At 41.4% G+C, this 20,378-nt stretch overlaps 4 protein-coding genes across 6 annotated transcripts in view; 1 reads left to right on the plus strand and 3 right to left on the minus strand.

Moving 5' to 3' along the window:
• Positions 1–4,294, minus strand: MITD1 (microtubule interacting and trafficking domain containing 1). 2 transcript variants are annotated; one of them, XM_010716738.4, is made up of 7 exons: positions 3,974–4,294; positions 3,633–3,734; positions 3,339–3,475; positions 2,723–2,809; positions 1,931–2,046; positions 1,505–1,565; positions 1–1,418 (listed from the first exon to the last, which is right to left on the minus strand). In XM_010716738.4, the coding sequence occupies exons 1-7, from the start codon at positions 4,125–4,127 to the stop codon at positions 1,323–1,325; spliced, it is 753 nt and encodes a 250-aa protein (XP_010715040.1). In that variant the 5' UTR covers positions 4,128–4,294; the 3' UTR covers positions 1–1,322. The 2 variants fall into 2 exon arrangements, with proteins under 2 accessions (XP_010715040.1, XP_019472964.1); XM_019617419.3 differs by lacking the exon at positions 2,723–2,809 and having other exon boundaries at positions 3,974–4,253.
• The window catches only part of MRPL30 (mitochondrial ribosomal protein L30), a 27,885-nt gene continuing 11,700 nt past the window's right edge, over positions 4,194–20,378 (plus strand). The window contains exons 1-6 of one of the 2 annotated variants that reach the window (XM_019617428.2): positions 4,194–4,325; positions 4,494–4,574; positions 5,281–5,427; positions 6,257–6,330; positions 6,418–6,551; positions 8,922–10,142. In XM_019617428.2, the coding sequence (XP_019472973.1) occupies positions 4,278–4,325; positions 4,494–4,574; positions 5,281–5,427; positions 6,257–6,330; positions 6,418–6,550 (483 nt within the window). In that variant the 5' untranslated portion in view covers positions 4,194–4,277 and the 3' untranslated portion in view covers position 6,551; positions 8,922–10,142. Of the gene's footprint in view, positions 4,326–4,493; positions 4,575–5,280; positions 5,428–6,256; positions 6,331–6,417; positions 6,552–8,921; positions 10,143–20,378 lie in introns of those variants that run through there. The other variant, XM_085213870.1, reaches the window with a different exon arrangement.
• LOC100538975 (lysozyme g-like) lies at positions 10,265–13,968 on the minus strand. The gene is made up of 5 exons (XM_003203144.5): positions 13,757–13,968; positions 13,184–13,273; positions 12,380–12,576; positions 11,319–11,457; positions 10,265–10,551 (listed from the first exon to the last, which is right to left on the minus strand). Exons 1-5 carry the CDS (start codon positions 13,761–13,763, stop codon positions 10,418–10,420), a joined length of 567 nt encoding a protein of 188 aa, XP_003203192.1. The 5' UTR covers positions 13,764–13,968; the 3' UTR covers positions 10,265–10,417.
• LOC100539130 (lysozyme g) overlaps positions 18,552–20,378 on the minus strand; it is a 3,428-nt gene continuing 1,601 nt past the window's right edge. The window contains exons 5-6 of the mRNA XM_003203145.4: positions 20,148–20,286; positions 18,552–19,248 (exon numbers count right to left, since the gene is read on the minus strand). Coding sequence (XP_003203193.1) covers positions 19,115–19,248; positions 20,148–20,286 — 273 coding nt within the window. The 3' untranslated portion in view covers positions 18,552–19,114. The remainder of the gene's footprint in view (positions 19,249–20,147; positions 20,287–20,378) is intronic.

Genomic DNA, 20,378 nt, shown 5'->3' on the forward strand with positions numbered 1-20,378 from the left:
TTACAAATAATAAAAAATAACCTTTATTCCCATTAAAAATATGCATATGTTATATACAACTGAATAAAATTGATGACAGTAACTATACACATTATCTCAGCAGGAAGACAGGGACTCTCTATGGAATGTTTTGGAGGGTCCTGGTAGCATATAGCTTCTGTAGCACACAATATTCTTTGTCTGATTCAAAATTGAAAAACTGAGACATTTTTATGCAAAAACATCAAGGCAGACCATTAGCGAACTGTTACCCATAAAACAGGGCAAAGATCAACAGTTTCTTGTTGATAGCTTTGGAATAGATCTGTTTTGTTAGAGGCAAGACTTAAAGAGGGATAATGAAATACAACAGCCATAAGGAAAAAGAAACAAGAAAGTTTTGGGTTATGCAACCTCTGGAGTAATTTAAAAAACATTATTACTATATATATATATATAATTATTTTTTTTTAAAGGGGCTTAGTAGCAGGGCAATAGCGAATTGCAGTTCTGACTGGCATGACTAGAAGTACAGACACTGAACTTGCAAGTCAAGAGAAGACTGGGAGAGGATCATACAACTTTTCCAAGCCTAATGCAAAGTATAGAAATCAGATATATGACACCGCAGCAGGGAATAAAAGAACATACATGAGTAATACTGAAAAGAATACAGCTAGAACATTGTTTGCATCTTTTTTGCCCCAAATCCATCATTCAGAGAGATGTACAGGAAGATTCTAATATGTCTGCATACTGAACACTACAGTGTTTGCATGCAAGGAGCTTAGAGAATGGAATGCTAGATATGGGGCTATTTGTAGTCTGTGAAATCGGGTATTATGGGATCAACTAAAACAGCAGAACAGCAGTCATGACTAGAATGCAGGAATTCAAGGAAATACATAAACTGCTTATAAAAGAGGACATATGGGTTGAAATAGTAGCAAGCTTCAGATGTTTGTGAGGTGGTCAATTAAAGTTAAAACCCACAAAATTTGCTCAAGACAAACAAAATTAATAGTAAAAGTAAAAATAACAGTAAAGAGGCCTTTAAGGAACATTTCTAAGGTTGTTATAAAACCTCTTCTCCATAAACTTAAATTTAGACATGGGTTGTATTCTTTAAGATTACAGGATAAAAAAATAGAGTGGAAGAATTGTACAGCCGCGATTTCTCGGACTGTAAAGGCACAAATATTCTTAAATCTATGGATTATAAAAGCAGTGCTGGACCAAGTATCTCTTCCGGAGTGCTTCTGATGATGGACAGTTGGACCCAAGTGGTACAAATTTATATTTCTATGCTTATAAAAACACTCATTAAAAGCAGTTACTGTTGATCACATTTTCTTTGTATGTTTAGTATGAAAGACATCCACTGTTGTTTCATGGCAAGGTCGCAAGTCAAAGTCACAGTATCCAATACTAAAACGACCCTATGGAAATTAAGAGAATTGACATGAGTTACACAGGTAAGCTATTCTATCATGCAAGTTAATTAAAGAGGTTCAAGTGTTTTTACCTGTGGCCTCTTAAAATAATCAAGACCCCTTCCAATCTTAATCATCCATCCATTGTTGAATCTGTTATTAAAAATAAACAAATTCGAAAATCATGAGTACACCAAATTAAAAAAAAAAAAAACAAAAACATCTGCATGACTCTCAAGCTCCTTGTCTCAGCCACAACTATTTCCTAGCATAGCGGATACCTGTATGAACCATTCTGATACCTGCATGGAACATTCTGCACTGTTCTGTATACTGAAAAAAAGACATCTAATATATCTAATGTTCTCAGCTGGAACAGATGAAACTATGGTGGACTAATTTTATCCAGTAAAGGGCACTGCCTTCCATTTTGTTAACTGTGGTTAGAAATTATCTCAGAAACTAGGGTTAATTAGTTTAAATAACTGGAATTCACTGATTTTTTTAATATCACTCACCTAATTTCTCGATCATGGATTGAAGATGAAAATGCAACATTCAGTGTTATCCCATGATTCCTCAATGACTGTTTTATTTCTTCCAAGCCACTTGTCTGTTGATTTCTCCCACTCCCCTGTTAAAAATAAAGATAACACTTTCTCTAAAAAAAAAACATATATTCTACTTTTGGTCACCGCTTCCTAAAATCCCCTACAAAATCTTTTTAATAATAATTTAAACCCAAAATAAGCCATCTGAGTGAGGGCAGATTTGCATTTTCATGGACAGGATAAGAAGCAGGCAGATTACTGGTACACTTGCTAAGGTATGTGGAGGAAGATCTCACTCAATCCCTTAAAACTAGACACAGATTACTATTCGAGCCAGCATAAATGCAGGGGTAGTTTGAAAGGTTTTAGCTCACCAAAAGCTCTTAAATGAGAGCTATACAAGCAGTTGGAAAAAAGAAGTATCTCAACAGAGATTATTTGTTTTTGATAACATTTCCCACAAAAAAAAAAAAAAAAACTTTCACCAAAATAACTTTTCCATTTAAGATCCTGTTACCAAGAATTTGTTATGAATAAACTCTGAATTTATAAAATTATTAATGTTCAGCTATCACAGTTTTTCCTCTTAATCTGTGATTTCAACTGAAGACATTGAAGCCACTCTCAAACAAGTACCTGTAAACATGAATAAATTTATATTTAAATTTAAACATTTATATACACATCTAGGCATGCTGGGTGTGTTTGTGTGGTGTTACCTGGATACAGAGAAATGGAAATTGAAACCTGGACACTTACTTCGTCATAGGAAGTGAGGAGGTGGATTGTTCTCACTTTGCATGGCCCCTTAACCAGCATCTCACAGAATCGCAGGAAATTATACAACTGTAACAATTTTGTGTCATTCAGTAACTTGGATTATTTTAGTTGCTACATCAACTAAAACACAGCAGAACAGCAGTCAAGACTGGAATGCAGGAATTCAAGGAAATACATAGGCTGCTTATAAAAGAGGACATAGTGGTTGAAATGGTAGCACAGCTTTAGATGTTTATGACTTTATTGCTCTCTACAACAACCCGACAGGAGGTTGTGATGAGATGGCGGTTGGCCTCATCTTCCAGGTAAGAGTAACAGGATGAGAAGGAATGGCCTCAAGTTGTGTAAGAAGAGGTTCAGGTTGGATATTAGGAAAAATTCTTTCTGAGAAAGAGCAGTGAGGCAGTGGTACAGGCTGCCCAGGGAGGTGGTGCAGTCACCGTCCCTGGAGGTGTTCCAGAAGTACATAGATGTGGCACTGAGGGGCCTGGTCAGTGGGCATGGTGGGGATGGGCTGGAGGTTGGACTGGATGATCTGAGAGGTCTTTTCCAACCGTACTGATTCTGTGATATGCAACACTGAATATCTACTTGCCTGATGGACTTGCCTAATGTAGGGGTCCTCCACCCATACTTCAGAAACAATCTCAGTCAGATACTCCTGGAAAAGCTTCTCATAGCCAAAACCTGTTGCATTTTCCTCTATCCTGATTTGCTTATGGTATTTGCCATCTGAAAAAAAAGAAAAGGAAAAGGAAAAGGAAAAGGAAAAGGAAAAGGAAAAGGAAAGGAAAGGAAAGGAAAGAGCATCTTTGTCAGTAAAATCATGACATAATCCTCAGGTAACATCAAACATTTAAATGTGAGCAAGACAGTGGTGGCTGCACACCTTGCTTCTCCTTCTCGATATGTTTTTTTATGTCTTCAGCCCTCGTCATGTACTCCGATATTTTCTGCCGGTACCGCTGCTTCTTTGCCTCATCCTTCGTTCCTGCCAACCAGAACCGCAGACATGAGCTCTCCCCGAGCCAGGGCCGGGGAGAGCTCGACTTCCATGGCCCCAGCCCCCTCCGGAGGCGAGAGGGGAGCGGGGCGAGGCAGCCTCCCGATTCGTGTCACCTCGCGGCCGGCGGTCTCCGGGCGAGCCCCGAAATGACCACGGTCCAACACCAGCACACAGCGCGGTGTTAATGGCCGCACGGTTCCCCGCTCCCGTTCCCAGCTCGGTACCTTTCACCACCTGCAGCAGCAGGTCGATGCCCTCCTGGTAGCACACCAGGGACTCCTGGAAGCGAGACGCCAGGTCCAATTCCACCGCCCGCTTCACCGTCTCCGCCCCGGCCCGCTCCAGCGCGGCCGTGCCATCGCCCCCCGCCCGAGACATGGGCACAGCGACGGGCTGCGGGGACGGAGGAGGGGCCGCGTGGAAATCGAAACCGGGCCGGTGAGGCGGGCTGCGCTTCACCGCTGCCCTTCCTCCCTCGGAACCCAAGAGCTGCGGTGGAGGTGCCCGGCCGGAAGGCTGCACACCGACATGGCGGCGGGTCGGGGCGGGTTGCGGCTCGGCGCTGCCTGGAAGGCGGTGAGGGGGTGGCGGGGGAGACCGTATGCTGCCATGGAGAGGGTCCGGTCGGGGCGGCCGGGACTTTTGCTTACGGAGAGACGTGGCCGTTGGGAAGACCTGCGGCTGGGGGACTCTTCTACAGCCGCCGTGAGATGTAGTTAATGGGGACTGCTTTGTTTTCGGTAGGTGCTGGGGAGAAGGCCGGAAGGGATCGTGCCCACGCAATGGGCTCGGCAGAAGTTCACCAAGTCGAGAATTCCCGAGTCGGTACGTTCTGGCCTCCTAGAGGAGGCTGAAAGCCGTGCAAGTATGGCAAAAAGATATTAGCCTGCTCGTTCTGGGCCTTCTGTGATGTGGCGGCTTACTGACAATGGTTCTGAAGCCACAGAGAAGCTTGGCTTGGTTTGCATTGCAGCTTATCTTTCTGCAAGGCACCGTCAAATTGCATTTGACTTTTCCTAAATCTTCTTAAAGTTTCTTAGTCCTGTGACAAAACTTTTGACTCGTAAGCTAAACAGAAGTTGTCCTGTTGTCCTGTGAGATGCATGTGTCATAAGTGCTGTGCTATTATGGAACGCCATGTATCCGTGCTGTTGTGTGGCCTGACTTCAGAGTTAATGTATTAATTAGCAAACCATTGTAAGTTTCACAGTGCTATAAAAGATGCACTTGAACTTCTTTACTGTGGGGGTGACAGAGCAGTGGAACAGGCTGCCCAGAGAGGTTGTGGAGTCTCCTTCTATGGAGAGATTTGAGACCTATCTGTACGCTTTCCTGCGATCTGCTATAGGGAACTGCTTTAGCAGGGTGGTGGACTCAATGATCTCCAGAGGACCCTTCCTACCCCTATGATTCTGTGATTGTATCGCTTGGCAAGTTGACCTACTGAAAAGAAATTTAATTGGAGATGTTAGATTTTTACCAAGGCTAAGTGTGCTTTGGAGGGTTGAAAACTATGAACTTTTTGCTCTAGGTATTTCAGCCACGGCCTGGAGATCATGAGAAGTACGGAGGTGACCCTGAGCAGCCCCACAAAGTCCATATTGTTACTAGAATAAAAAGTGTAATCGGTCGCCCATATTGGGAGAAGAAGGTTGTACATGATCTTGGACTGGATAAGGTATGGAAGTTGTGGTTGTTCATACTGCCTCCGGGATGCAGAAACGCAGGGTAGAATTCAGATATTGTTTTTTCTTGATTTTTCTTGTTGCTGTTGTGTGCTTTTTCTGCAGTTACAAAACTTGGATTGTTTTACAGCTACTACTAAGCATAATTGAGAATTGGGTCGTGTGTGTAAGAGCCGATAGGAACAGTAATGAAAATTGCTCACTTAGTACGAATTCAGATTATAAATACATGGTATTGCTGTTGTGTCTGAGGAGAACTTTATTTTGAGAATTCTGCTGAAATAATAAAAACAGATTTGCAAACACTTCAAATTCAGTTTTCTTGCTAGGTGATATTAAGCAGATATTGCAAATAGACCTAATTTATTAATGAAAAGTTTTCTGAATCTAAAAGGTGTGATGGATGCTCAAACAGATTTAAGAGTTCGTGTCAGATTTAATCAATTTTTTTTAGGTAGAATTGCACTTTGTGCAAAAATTCATCTAGTCGATATTGTATTTTAGAGGGGAAAAAAAGTGATGACTTTAAGGCCTAACTGAAGCAAGTCTCACACTGTATTTATGTGTAGGCATTTCTAACATTTGGAAGAAATTTGAATATATTGATAATGTAGTGGGAATAAAGCTGAAATTGGCATTTTACTGGAATCATGAGTTTGATCAAGCTTTGATTTCATATTTTCATGTATGCTCGTAATACATCAGTATTATTTCTCCAAATCTGAATTTGCAAATGTGGTTTATATTTTACTGAAAAGTTTGGTGAAGAGAGATTTGTACTTTGGAACTGTATTTTTAAAACCAATACTATCCTTCATATAGGCGCATCAACCAAGACTGCACAAAAATATCCCTTCTGTGAATTCCAGACTGAAAGTTATTAAACATCTGATAAGGTTTGTTAGCTATGTGTTTAATTTGGAATACTAATATAATTCCGTTCTAGTCCTAGAACCGTACTAAGCACACTCTTCTATCTGTAGAATACAGCCGTTGAAACTACCGTATGGGTTGCCAACAGAAGAGGAAATGGCAGACACCTTTCTTACGAGCAAGGGAGAGCTTATCATTAAACAGCGTCTGAAACCTGTGGAGCAGGAAGAAATTAAGTCATAAGGTGTGCTGGTTGGAATTATGTTTTCTAAAATAAATAATTTAAGTCCTGAGTTAAGAGCTTGTGTATGAAATGGAAGCTGGTATGTAAATAGAACAGATCTAACTGATGATAGTGTATTTTGCAGCTAACAGCAAAGGTTTGTAATGAGGGTGCATGGATTCGCCTTTACTACGTTAAAAAAAGAACAGGAATTTAAAAGATTTTTTGATCATGAGTTACCTGAGAGCTGACTGACTGTTTGTTCAGAGCTCAATTTACTGATGCAGGCTTGAGTGGCTTACCTCTGTTATTCAAGTCTCACATTTGTTTCTTACCAGGCAGTTTCATCTGGCCTCCCCTGTAGCTTGAAATAGAATTGTAAAATCACAGAATGGTTTGGGCTGGAAGGGACCTCACAGCCCACCCAGCTCTACCCCCACCATGGGCAGGGCTGCCCCCCACCAGCTCAGGCTGCCCAGAGCCCCATCCAACCTGGCCTTGAGCACCTCTAGGGATGGGGCACCACAGCTTCTCTGAGTAGCCTGTGCCAGGGCCTAATCAGTCTGAGTAAGAAATTTCTTCCTAACATCCAACTTAAACCTCCCCTCTTTTAGTTTAAAATCATTCACCCTTCTCTTATCACTATTAGACCATGTAAAAAGTAAGTCTCTCACCTTTTAAGTATTGGAAGGCCACAACGAGGACTCTCCAGAGCTTTTTCTTCTCCAAGCTAAACAATCCCGACTCCCTCAGCCTTTCTTCATAGGAGATGTGCTCCAGCCCTATAATCATCTTTGTGTATCTCCTCTGGACCTGCTGTAACAGTTCCGCATCCTTCTTGTGCGGGAGGCCCCAGACTGGGGGGGAGAAGGAGGGACTCCTGCTTTCCAATCATAGGGGAACAGTCACCTTCTCACCCTGATGGCCAGCCTTCTTTTGATTTCACTTTTTTTTAATGATAATAGCCTACGAGCTGTAGTCTTTATGAAAGTTAATGCTTTTCACATGCTAACAGAAATCTGGAAACCCTGAAGCATATTTGTTTGATACAAGCTAGTAGTTAAAAGCTGCAAGCATATAAAATAAGACCTTTCACTGGAGTTGTCTTGAATAGTACTGTGTGAAATGATTTAAAGACTGTTTTTATTTACTATTTAAGAATTGTGGCTAAAATTAGGAAGCTGCTGCTTTATCAAGTGATAAAGTAGTTTTCATTCCAGCAAGCATAAATTCCATCGTTTATTGTGTTGTGAGCCTCTCCCACACTAGAGACATTGTAGAGGAGCTAATCTTAATTACTGTATGTTGTGGGAAGATCAGAGGGATACAGTGGCTGAAAATGAATGTTTATCCTTTCTGCTTGCTTGCAGGGAAGAGTAAAAGCCTGTAGAAGTTCTAAGGAGTATACATTATCAGTAGAAGGACATAACAACTAGATATACTGTGTGCAGAAAAAAAGACAAAGAAGAATAGGATATAGTAGTACATTGAAGGATGAGATGGCTCCTAAAGGCAGGCCAAAGACAGACATGGGTTGAGCTGAAGAACCTCAGTTTCTCAACAAACTGCAAACTGCAGGACACAGAAAAGACTGAAGGATGTAGAGTAGCAAGGGAAAAAATGAGACAGATAAATCGTGTTTTGTTTTTTTTCTTCTCTCTCTTTTGTTTCTGTATCTGCACAGCATCGTGTGCTGTAGTATAACTGCAGTCTGTAGGGTGGTTTCTGTGTTCCCACAGGGAGGTGCTTGGTAAAGCTGAAATTCAGCCCTTATTAAGAACATGTTCATCAGCCTTGTTGCTGAGGGACAGCAGATACAAGGCCTGCTCTAGGAATGGCAGCCTAAACTGACAAAAACAGGGATTCTAAAGTCTTAACCAGTGTGTTTGGAATGTGTCTGCAGCATTGCAGCCTGGTGAATCTCCAACAGAGGGTGCACTGCCAGTTTTGTTTTACACAACATATACAAATACAGGATCTCTCTCCATTACTATACAGATCTCTCAAGTCACTGTACAGACACTGCAGCCTTCAAAAGTACTGAAGTGTAAACTGAAAAAAATGTATTAATGACCAGGCTTGCTTAGTACTGTGCACAGCTTATGTATTTGATAAATTGCCTATGATAGAGCAGAGCTAATCCCTCCTTCCCAAGTACGGAGAATGGAAAACACTTTTGGACACCTGTTCTTTATGGATAAGGTTTAGCTACAAGGAATGTCTGCCATTGACAGACTGTCAGTTTTCATGAGAAAAGAAAATACACTTTCTTAAAATTTTTAACGTATGTGTAAGTTTGGTTGTTTCTGAAATACTATTTGTTCTAAGGTCACAACAGTTTGCAGTGAGAATTTCCCAGGTTTTCTGTGTGTAACCATATGTTCTCTAAAGATTTATCCTCAGGTGTAAAACTTGATTCAAACAAAGTGCAAAAACCTACTGTGTGTTCACATAACTCCATTAATGGAACATTGTCTCCATGTAAATCTTCCTGAAGCACAGGTAAGAGATACAGGCTTTTTGCATAGGGAACAAGTAAGCTGACTTAAGATGGGAGGAAAATTCAGGTTGGAAGGTATTTTGCAGGTCTTTGGTCCAATGTCCTGCTCTACACCTCAGCTGTCCTCATGGGGGAAAAATTTATATGCAGGATACAGTCTTACCCTGTGTGAGCCTCTCTTTCAGCTTATGGCTGTTGTCATTTATGCTCCCACCTTCCACCACTGTGAGGAGCTTGGCTCCATCCCCTCCATTATCCCTCACAGATATGAGGCATTCCCTCCCAAAGCTGTCCTTCCTCACGAGACAAGTCCTCCAGCCCCAACCACCTTGGGGTTCTCTGCTGCCAACCTCACTCTACTTAATTTGTCTTCACTGTGCCCAAAACAGCTCTGTTCTAGAAGTGAACTAGAAAGTGCTCAGCACATGCAAGTGAACTCTTCCTTCAGTGGAGCTGTGCTTTTGTTCACACAGCCCAGGGTGTCTTCAGCTTCCTTGGCTGCTTGGGCACATTGCTAGCTTGTGTTAGGCTTGCTTGTTGAACAGGATTGATTCGCTATGTCTGCTTGCCATAGAACTTGAAATATATTCAAATGAATCAAATCTTTGGTGTGATGTCTGGTAGCAATACAGAAACATACATACGTAGAAATACAGTATTTTAAGAAGATTTTTAAAAATTATTTTGCTAAGAATATTTTAAATGACAAATATAAAATATCTGTAATAGAACTATAAAAATGCATGGTTGAAAAACCCCCACGGTATTCATTATCTTTTGCAGCTCCTAGTGATATGCTTGCTGCTTTTTTTTTTTTGCTACTCTAAACGTCTTCCTTTTCTCCCCTTTGCCTTGAAATGGCTGATTCAAATCAACAGCTTTGAAGCTAAGGCTCTCCAAATGCTCCAAATGCTTTAGTATGTGTTTGTTAATAGAGCAATAAATCAAAGAGGGAGTGACACACTGAGACACACTCTTGTAGCAGATTAAAACTATACAGTACTTTTGTATACATATAAGTATACAGTGTATTGCAAGTACTCCTGTTTGCCTTCAGTGATTTGCTCTGCTAAGGTGAAAAAGAATAAATAAAAGGTAGCTAATAATCCAAACTGTAAGCTATCTTTTGCCTTTTTTTTTTTTTTTTCACTTCACAAAAAGATTCAAGCAGTTTTCATCTCTTGTAATTTCTCAGGCAGCAAATTAATGCTGCAGGAAGGAGTCATAATGCTGCTTAACAGGAGCAACTTTAGATTTTATTGATCAGTACACGTGTCTAACAGCAGTACAAAATAGGCAACAAAATCACCTACTGACTAACGATTTGCAATTTTGGTAATGTAAAAGTATTTTCCATAAGTATTGTGTAATTACTCAGCTATCTTTCTCAGTATCCATGTCTCTGAAAGAACTTGGCTCTTGCAACCACATCGTTGGCATAGTCGTTGTGTGTTGTGCCAACATCCATTCCTTCATAGGTCCGGACATTTCTTGTTCCTGCATTATAGGCTGAAATCCCACCTGAAATGAGAAAGAAACACTTAAAAAAAGGTAGTATTTCCTAACAAACAAAAATCACAACCTAAGTGTATCGTTTGTAGGTGTCTTTTTACCAGTATTTTTTGGCCACAGTGTTACCATTTTCAGCTGTTTTCATCACCAAGGTGTTTCCATTTTAGCATTGTTAAGAAAGTACGGTTTACATCCAGGCTTGGTGATCATTGTTTCTTTGCTGTATTTTGCAAATCTAACATCTTCAGTTGTAGTATTGCTTCCTTTTGTGATGTTGATAATATCAGGTACGTTTGTATCATAGTTGGGTATGAAGGGCTCAACCATAATGATGGCTTCAGCTGTGATCAGTGCCTGGGAGTGAACCATGTTTCCTTCAGTGAGAACCATAGAGTTCAGAAATTGATACAGTCTCTCTTTGGAGTTGTGAAATGACAGCTTTTTATAAGTAGGTATAGAAATACAAAAAAAAAAAAAAAAAAAAAAAAAAAAAAAAAAAGCAAATGGGCAGATGGGGAAGAAAAAAACACCTTACTCCTGGCAGCTGAAAACATAATGATATTTGTCAAGTTTTCCAAAAGTTTGCTAGAAAGATAATGACATTTTTCCTTTTAGTGAGTATCATGAAATATTATTCCACACACTAATAAAACTAACAGGGTAACCAGGATGTGTTTAGTTTTCTAAGTGCTTGGTTTGACAGCATTACCATTCTTGACTTTTATGTGTATGGATTGTTATAAAGTTTTAACATTTTAAAGCTGATAAAGACCTACCTTTGAGCTGCTGTTCCTTACTCCATGTTGGGAATTTTTTCTGAATATCGTTTATTGACTGACACAAAATGTCTGTGCCTTGTTTTATGTGCTCTTCACTGTTCCATGCACCATGAATCTGATGGTACCGTTTGTCAATCTGGAAGACAGGAATGACACACGAAAAAAATGTTATTTGTTTAGAGTTCTTCAGCACTTTTAGGCTGCCTGTACTCATTTTGATCTTTACCTGTTCTGGTAAGAAAGAGCAAGTGAGCTCAGCACAAGGCAGGGGCAAATCCAGCAGATATATGAACAGCAAACTATGGGGGCAGTGGGCAGGCGTGTCTTTCCCACCTCTGTCTATCAGAGCCTTATAAAACTAAGGTAACTGTTGCTGCAAAGGTGCCAAAAGCCGTGTTAGTGCTGCATAAGCTTTTTCAGCTGCAAGACAACTGCTCCTGTCCTCCCCATCTGCACCAAGGGTGCTTAAAATGTTTCCCTTGGGAAGACTCCTGGCTCCATCCCTGTTCTCTTCCCAGGGCAGTAGGAGCAGCATTGAATCTTACCCACAACACAGTGCAGCTCTGAGTGGGCTGGAGCTTTTGTGACAGTGTATCTGAACACATGAAACAAATGTTTATGGTTGTACAAATAAGCATGCAAGTTGGCAAACTAGTGAGGCATGAATAATGAAGCAAGACCCCTACTAGCTGAGTCCCTGTGGTACATAAAGAGTAATTAACCTGACTACATGTATCTACAGCCTCTGGGCCTCTGCACTTATTTTAAAAAATGCTTTTTGAAACAAGATTTATTATCTAACGTATGAAGTAGAAACAATTCATCTCCTTGTTCCCCAAAGAGCTCTGGGAAGCAAGCAGCAGTTTCACTGTGTAGATGCAGGCTGTTCTTGCCCTGATATTTACCAGCATCCCTCTCCTGATGCTGGCAGCTGGAAAATGGATCAGCGCTGGCTTTATTCTGACTGAAAAGTTGTCTGAAAATAGCAGGGAAAGAAAACCTTCTGGTTGACACTGCACCCAGTTTGGGCCATCAAGTTTTGAGAGGGTTGGCCATACCTGCATTAAACCAAATGCATTTCCGTGGTCACCCCAGCCATCCTTCAGTGCTGTCCCAGCGTGTGACTCTCGAGAGATAACAGCAGCAACCACAGATGGTGAAACACACTTGCTGTTGGCCACTTTTGTGATAGTTTCTTTATATTTGTCCATGTTCTTCAAATCTCTTTCAGCAATCTTCTCTGAAGCAGCAACTCCTACAGCACAACATACATCAGTTTTACTTTCATTTTTACAATCAGAAACAAAATTTTCTAATGGGTCCTGTGACTAAGCCAACATTTTGAATCCCTGTGAATCTCTTTAAAGGGAAACAGTGACAAAATTGACTAATTTCAGTGACGTAGCCTAGTTGTCAACAGATGGCTGATATAAAAAGATATTTTCTCAAAAACAGAGGGCGTTTCTCTAGTGTGCAGACTAAACAGTGGATCTGCTTTAAGTCCAAGCCTTTGGTTGGATTAGTTCCAGAAGATATACTTATTTTAATTTAAGACTATGCTAGGGAAACTTTCAGAACTTTAGGTCATGAGGGAAGCCCTCCTAAGGGAGAGAGAAAAATGGGCTTGATGGCAGGGGCTGAACATGCTCAGCAAACCTTGCATTTTCTCTGTGGTAGTCTTAATATTCTTGGCAGCATCTCAAATGTGACTCCAGTCTCAACATAATTTGTGCACCCAAATAAGATCTCTGACAGCAGTGCAAATACCTGCTCACTTAGCTGTGACCAACAGCTAAGGGCTTAGGTTTGCCCTGAGCCCATGTGTGGATGTGAGGTGGGGGAAGGACTGAGATAGCACCCACCTGCATAGCCCAGACCTTCCGGCTTCGCAGTTCTCTCTGATGCACCAGTTGTTTCAACATTTGCTATGTTCCCGTAGAAATTAGAACAGCCTAAAGGGCAACATACACAGTGAGATGTCACATCAGAGCAGCGTGCGACATATTTTCAGATCCACAGCTGAAACTGATTAGGCATAATTTAGATACTAGCCTGAGCTTTTATCTGAGGAGATGCTCTTGTGGTATTGTATTTGTGCACAATTCATTTCCTCTAGTTTTAGGTCATGTTAGCTTGTCTGAAACTCACTTGGCATCTCCAAAGGGTGTTTTCCATTCCAAAATAAAAACTCTCTGAGACCCAAAAGAAAGCCTGCACGACTTAGTTACAGTTTGCTTTCCCATCAACAAGAAAAATCATGGAGAACATCCTGTGAATACCTTATGTGCAATGTATCTACATTTATCTGTTGCCTAAACGTGCTGTTGCATAAGGTAAAATGCAAACAGCATTGTCAGCCTGAGTTGAGTAGTCAGTAGAAAAGAAGCTTTTATACAATGAATTATTTAGAAGAGTATCAGAGAAATGCCACTGACCTGACATGTTTGCTGCAGGATGACTCCCCACTGTCTCTGGGCATTACTTGAAATGTGTGTGTGTTATAGCTGTAGGCACAGCTGCCTCAGCACTTCCTTCCTGGGAGGGCTTTTATGGGAAAAGGGCAGTGTCCAGCAGCCTCCATGTACCCACCCAAACAAAGCAGGGTTTCTGTTTCAGCTACCATTTGAAAAAGGAAATAACACATAATTGAGTTTAAAAGATGGATGCTGACTGGAAGTAGGAGGAGCCTTATCTGAAAACAACTCCAGTTTCTGAAATGATGACAAGTGCAGAAGGAGGAGCCTCAGCTTTTGGATGTTGTGAAGCTATTGTAGGCAAAGACCCAGCAACACTACCACATGACAGAGCTGCCACTGCTGAAAATGTAGGTATGGAGAGTGAGTGAGTTTCCTGGCTTCATTCCCATTTGAAGACAGACCCAAGTAATCACATAGCATGCAGCAGAACCATGGCAACTGTTTGGGAGTAAGAAAGAAACCACTGGATGGCAGACCTCCCCATCACTGTTCATCTGCTAATGCACCTCTGCCCATGTTCATTTCATGGGGCTGAAATGCTGTTCCACCCTTTGATCAGCTTTTCACACAGTAAGCCAGGGAACTGATTCTGTGTCATTGCCTTGAAAGACTTGATTCTGTAACTTCTGCATATATCATTATTGATACCTCAAGTTGATACTTGGACTAGATGATTGATCGTTGGACTAGATTATTTTAGTAGTCTTTTCTAATCTTAAAGATTCTATGATTCTACTCTAAGTCAAGAACCATATGGAAAAATTCACAGCCCCTACATGGAGCTTGTCATGTTTATGGTTATGAGGAAGGTTGAAGGAAGCTGAAACACACCAAAATATTTTAGACAGGCAGCAATATAGAGCAGATATGCTCATACAGAAATGACAAATACTGAAAATTGAGAATCTCACTAAAGATGATTTGCAAGCCAGTAATCTCTAAATGGCTTGTGCTGCTATTCTGTTATTGATGGGGGAAAATAGAAAAGGATGTACTGCATTATTTCTGCGTCATAGTAGTTGAGGCAGGGGGGATCCACAGAATCTCAGATGTATACTGTTCAGTTTTAGACTTCTTACTACAAGAAAGGCATTGAGTTGCTGGAATATATTTAGAGAAGAGCAATGAAGCTGGTAAGGCTCTAGAAAACAAAGTCTGTGGAGCAGCTGAGGGAAATAGAATTGTTCAATCTGGAGAAGGGGAGGCTCAGGGAAGACCTCAGTGCTCTCTATAACAGCCTGAAAGGAGGTTGTAGTGAGGTGGAGGATTCACTTCTTCTCCCAGGTTAACAGTGACAGCACAGAGATAATGGCCTCAAGTTGCACCAGGTGAGGTTCAGGTTGGATATCAAGAAAAAGTTTCTTCTCAGGAGTGGTGAGGCAGTGGCACAGGCTGCCCAGGGAGGCATCCGTGGCTTGCTTGTCACCACGGAAGTGACTTCATTGTGCTCTCTGCTGGTATGTCAGCAGTACAGGTCTGGCTTTGGGCAGCCATTCATATGTAATTTGTATCCCGAATTCCCCTTTTGCTTGTTGTTGCTTGAGGCATTCAGTAACTTCCAGTTTCAGATACTGCTCTTCTTAATTCTGGCTGCTCTGCCTTAAAACTGGTTTCTGCCTTGAAACTGGTGATACATGAAAACTGCCTGATATGGAGATGGCTTCACCACTGAGCAGCATTGGCAAACACAGCTGGCCAGGAGACTGGAGCTTCTCCCAGCATCTCTGGGTTATGCCCATCATAAACGTGCAGCCATGCTAATGGCCAGGGCTGATGCTGGCATTGCCAGGGACAATCTGAAGGCAAGGGGAATGCATGTGGACATGACCCAAGGAGTCATTTCATTTTGCTAATCATCTGTTGGAAGTGGAAAAGCCCAAAGGAAAGCAGGAAGAGGGGAGACAGCGTTACATTTGATTTCCACAAACAAAATATTTATTAAGCCAGGGCCTTCCATAGAAACTGTAATTTCTGAAAAGCTGCAGTGATGACTGCAGAGTCAGGCCTTGCCCAGTGTTTTTCAGAAGCAAATTTTATGGCAGTTAAAGGGAATTCATAGAGCAGGTTCCCAGCATAGAAGGGATTTATAGCTCACCTGCAACATCTCACCTGATGAAATTCACCATTTCACCCCTCCCCGCCAAAGATTTGAAAGGGCGTGCTGCATCCATCTGCTGGACAAAGGTGGCTGAAAAATGCTTTCAACTAATGACAAAGCTGAGCAGGAACAGGCAATGAGTAGTGTGATTTATTTTGACATCATGCTGCTGAGATGAATGCCTGTATTTACCTGCTTCTTTACTGTAGTTAGAGGTTTGTTTTTTTTAACTGTAAGACCATGGCTTAACTTATTGATACTGGATTCACTTTTGCTCAGGCTGTCATTGGGTGCGTTCTGTCCACCTTTGCAAAGTTTTGACAGCTGCAGACAGAGTAACACATCCTAAATCAGATAGCAAAGGTTGGGTAACTCTGGACAAGTTTCAGCCGTAAGTAAAGGCAGCTGTTATTTATATCATTTGTAGCTGTTGTTCATCTTCAGCTGGAAGGAACTCGTCCGTTCAAAATGTTCAAGTCTTTTTTCCTGAGTAGTTAGGAGATTTAGAATACACTTAATAGAAGAGCTCCTAGTAAAGGAGGGACCCAAAGAGGTCAAACAGGGCCCTTCCAATACAAACTAATGATTAAGCAGCACAAAGCAAATTAAGAATGTACTTGTAGGCCTTTTCTGCATTTCATCAAGAATCATAGAAGAATCACAAAATTGCTACAGCTTTTTTGGAATAAAATTTCTGAGTAGGTTGTCCTTAAAATATTTTATTGCTGCAGACAATTCTATTGGTTTTTTGTCCTCCTTATTGTTTTAAATGTATGCATGGCAGAATCCTATGCTTCTCAGTATTGAATGTGAAGATAGGTTGGTTTGGATCTAGTGAAACATTTTTACTTTTTGCAACATAATTTTAGATAGTGTAGTCCTCTCAGTTAACCATTCATGACACATGCCATTCCCCTTGTGCCATTCATGACACATGATTCTTAGCTACTGCTTTAGTAATTTCTTCTTCTTTCTGTGATAACCATTCGTATTTAAGAAACGAACTTCAGACACTGGTGTAGCAAAACTCAATTTTATAATGCAACATTTAAGCAATCAAAAAAATGTTGAGACACAGATGCTGAGAACTCCCAAAGGAGTTCTGTTAAAGGAAACAAGTAGCACCAGTCATTTCATAACCCTACTGGTTTTATTTACTGTTTTGTTTCAAAAGTCCCCTGTGGTTTCTGCAGAAATTCTCCATGTCACATCTGTAAAAAAGAAGCCCTGTGCTGGAGAGTGCAACAGGACTTAAAAGTGAGACACATAGTCTCACTAAAGAGCAATACTTAATATTTTATATTCATTGATGATTAAAAATGAAAGCAAATAGTGGGAAATACTAAACATTTCCACATTTATGGATGTGTATTTGCTTTCTCTCTGTCCACTCAAGCATTAAACCATTTCCTTCTTTCCTCTTTCTGGTCATCTGTTGCATAGTTACAGACACATACACCTGTCCTTAGTACATGTTCTCCCACTTAAGCCACCCCAGTTCTTTCATCCTTTCAGGTCACAGTTTCCTCACTTCTGATCACAGTGGTTGCTCTGCCTTGGGTGTTTTTCGACTGGTCCCCATCTTTGCTGAGCTAAGCACAGTCCTTATCTGAGGCCTTTCTGGTGCTGGTGAGCATGAAAACATCACGTTTTGTAGATGATACTCTGTCATCTGTCCTAATGTGGCAGTTGCCTTTGTACCATAGGGCAGGAGGTGACGAACATTAGAGTTTTAATTCTATCCACGGCTGTGGGAATCAAGCCCACTTCAGTGGCATGGGTGAGGAGACTGGGAAGTCATCACCTGCCCATGTGTAGGGATGTCTGCTGTGAATGTCTCCTGTGAATGTCTGCTGTGAGGCCTGCAGCCATCTCATTGATATATTAAGTCAGCTCATAGAATCTTAGAGTCATTAAGGTTGGAAAAGACCTCTCAGATCATCTAGTCCAACCATCAGTCCATTCCCACCAGGCCCACTGACCACGTCCCTCAGTGCCACATCCACACGGTTCTTGAACACCTCCAGGGATGGTGACTCCACCACCTCCCTGTGCAGACTGTGCCACTGCATCTGCGCTCTTTCTCAGAAAGAATTTTTCCTAATATCATAATATTTCTAGTTTTCCTGAACCTCCCCTGGCACAACTTGAGGACATTTCCTCTCATCCTCTCATTGTTACCAGGGAGAAGAGGCCGACATCTACCACTCCACAACCTCCTTTCAGGTGATTTTAGGGAATGATAAGGTCTCTCCCGAGCCTCCTCTTCTCCACTGAACAATCCCAGTTCCCTCATTCACTCCCCATCAAACTTGTGCTCTAAAGCCCTCACAGCTTTGTTTCCCTTCTCTGGACATGCTCCAGGGCTTCAATGTCTTTCTTGTAGTGACGGGCACAAAACTGAACACTGGCCTCACCAGAGCTGAGTACAGTGGGATAATTACCTTTCTGCTCCCACCAGCTGCACTATTTCTGATACAAGCTGACCTTCTTGGCCACCTGGGCACGCTGCTGACTCATGTTCAGCTGGCTGTCTACTAATGCCAGCAGATCGTTTTTCCATTCTCTTCTCAGTTTCATTATCTGCTAATATTAACATTGTACTTATCCAAACTTTGCTATCACAGATGAAAATACAAGTATCTTGGAGTCTGGTTTCATTTGCTTATAACATGTTTATTAATTTTCTGTTCGCTTATTTTTGTATGACTGAAAAGTGACAGAAAAATCCAACTGTGGTCTATGTATCTTTATGAAAAGCTGGAATTCAGAAAAAGTGACTACATAACTATATTAAGTAAGTATCAGGCATCTTTGAAAAAAGTGAATCAATAAGCTAATACCAAGGAAGTATTTTGCCTTTTAATTTCTTAAGAGTATGACAGGACTGGGCAGAAATGCACTTTGAATTCTGGAAGGCAGCAAATTATCAACAGCAATACAATATAGCCTTCATAACTCAGAGAAATATATAGAAAGCACAAAATTTTACAAAGATTCTGTTAATATTTCCTTTGTAAAATCCAAAGCCTGTTGCTTTTAAAGAAACTACATGAACCAGGATCTTATTGAATATTGTTTTTAAAAATGTGAGTTTAGCCTGTGTATATTTGTTCCTGTAACGTGCATCTGTATGGATTTGCAGTATGTAACTTCTCTTGTGTTTTGGTGGCTGTTCAAGTGACGGTAGGTAAATTACTTGGCATAAATGCCTCAGCCTAGTATCCGTGCTGCTTGAAATACTGGGCTCGAGCAACCACATCATTGGCATAGTCATCATGGAGAGTGCCGATGTCCATTCTCTCATAGCTTCGGACATTCCCAGTACCAGCGTTGTAGGCAGAAATCCCACCTGAAATGAAATGCACAAGGGAGTAATGCAGATTTAAAATTCCAGCCTGACAGTGGGATGGAGTGCATCCTCAACAAGTGTGGGGATGATGCTAAGATGAATGATACAGTAGAAGGAAGGGATGCCATCCTAAGGGACATGGACAGACTTGAAGAGTGGGCCCTCGTGAACCTAATGATGTTCAAAAAGGCCAAGAAAAACCCATTGAAAACAGCCCTGAGGAGGAGAACTTGGAAGTCATAGTGAACAAAAAGCTGGGCATGATTCAGCAGTGTGCTCTTTCAGCCCGGAAGGCCAACAATATCCTGAGCTACATCAGAAGAGGGGTAGCAGCAGAGAGGGAGGTGATTGTCCCCTTCTGTTCTGTCCTTGTGAGGCCCCACCTAGAGCACTGTGTCCAGGTCTCAGGTCCCCGACACAAGAATGACGCGGAGCTGTTGGAATGGGTCCACAGGAAGGGCATGAGGATGACTGAAGGGCTGGAGCTCCTACTAAGAAAGACTGGGGGAACTGGGCTTGTTTGGCTTGGAGAAGAGAAGGCTCTGGAGAGACCTCATTGTGGCCTTTCAGTACTTGAAAGGAACTTGCAAACAGGAGGGAAACTGACTTTTTACATGGTCTGATAGTAATAGGACAAGGGCGAATGGTTTTCAACTAAAATAGTTGGATTAAATGTTAAGGGGAAGTTCTTTACTCAGAGGATGGTGAGGCCAAGGTGTATGGATGGGGCTCTGAGCAATCTGATCTAGTGGAAGATCCCTGCCCATGGCAGGTGGATAAAGGTAGGTGGTTGTTAAGGTACCTTCCTACCCGAATTATGATTCTATGAAATCATTCAGTGTATACTTGTCCTGAAGTTTTTCTTCTCTCCTGGACAAAATCTGTGGTCTGCACATTACCTTTTAGCTGTTGATCCCTTGTCCAGCGTGGGAATTTTCTCTGTATTTTCTTTATCATGTCAATAAGTATTCTCGTGCCCTGCCTGATATGGGCTTCTCCATTCCATGTTCCCTCAATTTTATGGTATCTTTTGTCAACCTGGAAATATTAAAAAGGAAAAAAAAGGCATTTCCCTGCAGTAATGGGAGATATGTAAATGAGGCTTACTTTTATTTGTATGACATTACTTC

Source organism: Meleagris gallopavo, chromosome 1 (assembly GCF_905368555.1).
Source record: "Meleagris gallopavo chromosome 1, MGAL_WU_HG_1.1, whole genome shotgun sequence".
Lineage (NCBI taxonomy): Eukaryota > Metazoa > Chordata > Aves > Galliformes > Phasianidae > Meleagris > Meleagris gallopavo.

What these genes read in the sequence shown, in the direction of transcription:
- MITD1 (XM_010716738.4), bottom strand. Translation starts at nt 4,127, where the DNA reads ATGTCTCGGGCGGGGGGCGATGGCACGGCCGCGCTGGAGCGGGCCGGG. An exon ending in TATCGAGAAGGAGAAGCAAG is followed by an intron (nt 3,476 to 3,632) that starts GTGTGCAGCCAC and finishes CTTTTTTTTCAG; the next exon opens with ATGGCAAATACCATAAGCAA. An exon ending in TCCTCACTTCCTATGACGAA is followed by an intron (nt 2,047 to 2,722) that starts GTAAGTGTCCAG and finishes TATTTTTAACAG; the next exon opens with GGGAGTGGGAGAAATCAACA.
- LOC100538975 (XM_003203144.5), bottom strand. An exon ending in GGAAGGTCTGGGCTATGCAG is followed by an intron (nt 12,577 to 13,183) that starts GTGGGTGCTATC and finishes GTTGTGCTGTAG; the next exon opens with GAGTTGCTGCTTCAGAGAAG. An exon ending in TAAGGAACAGCAGCTCAAAG is followed by an intron (nt 10,552 to 11,318) that starts GTAGGTCTTTAT and finishes TTCTCATTTCAG; the next exon opens with GTGGGATTTCAGCCTATAAT.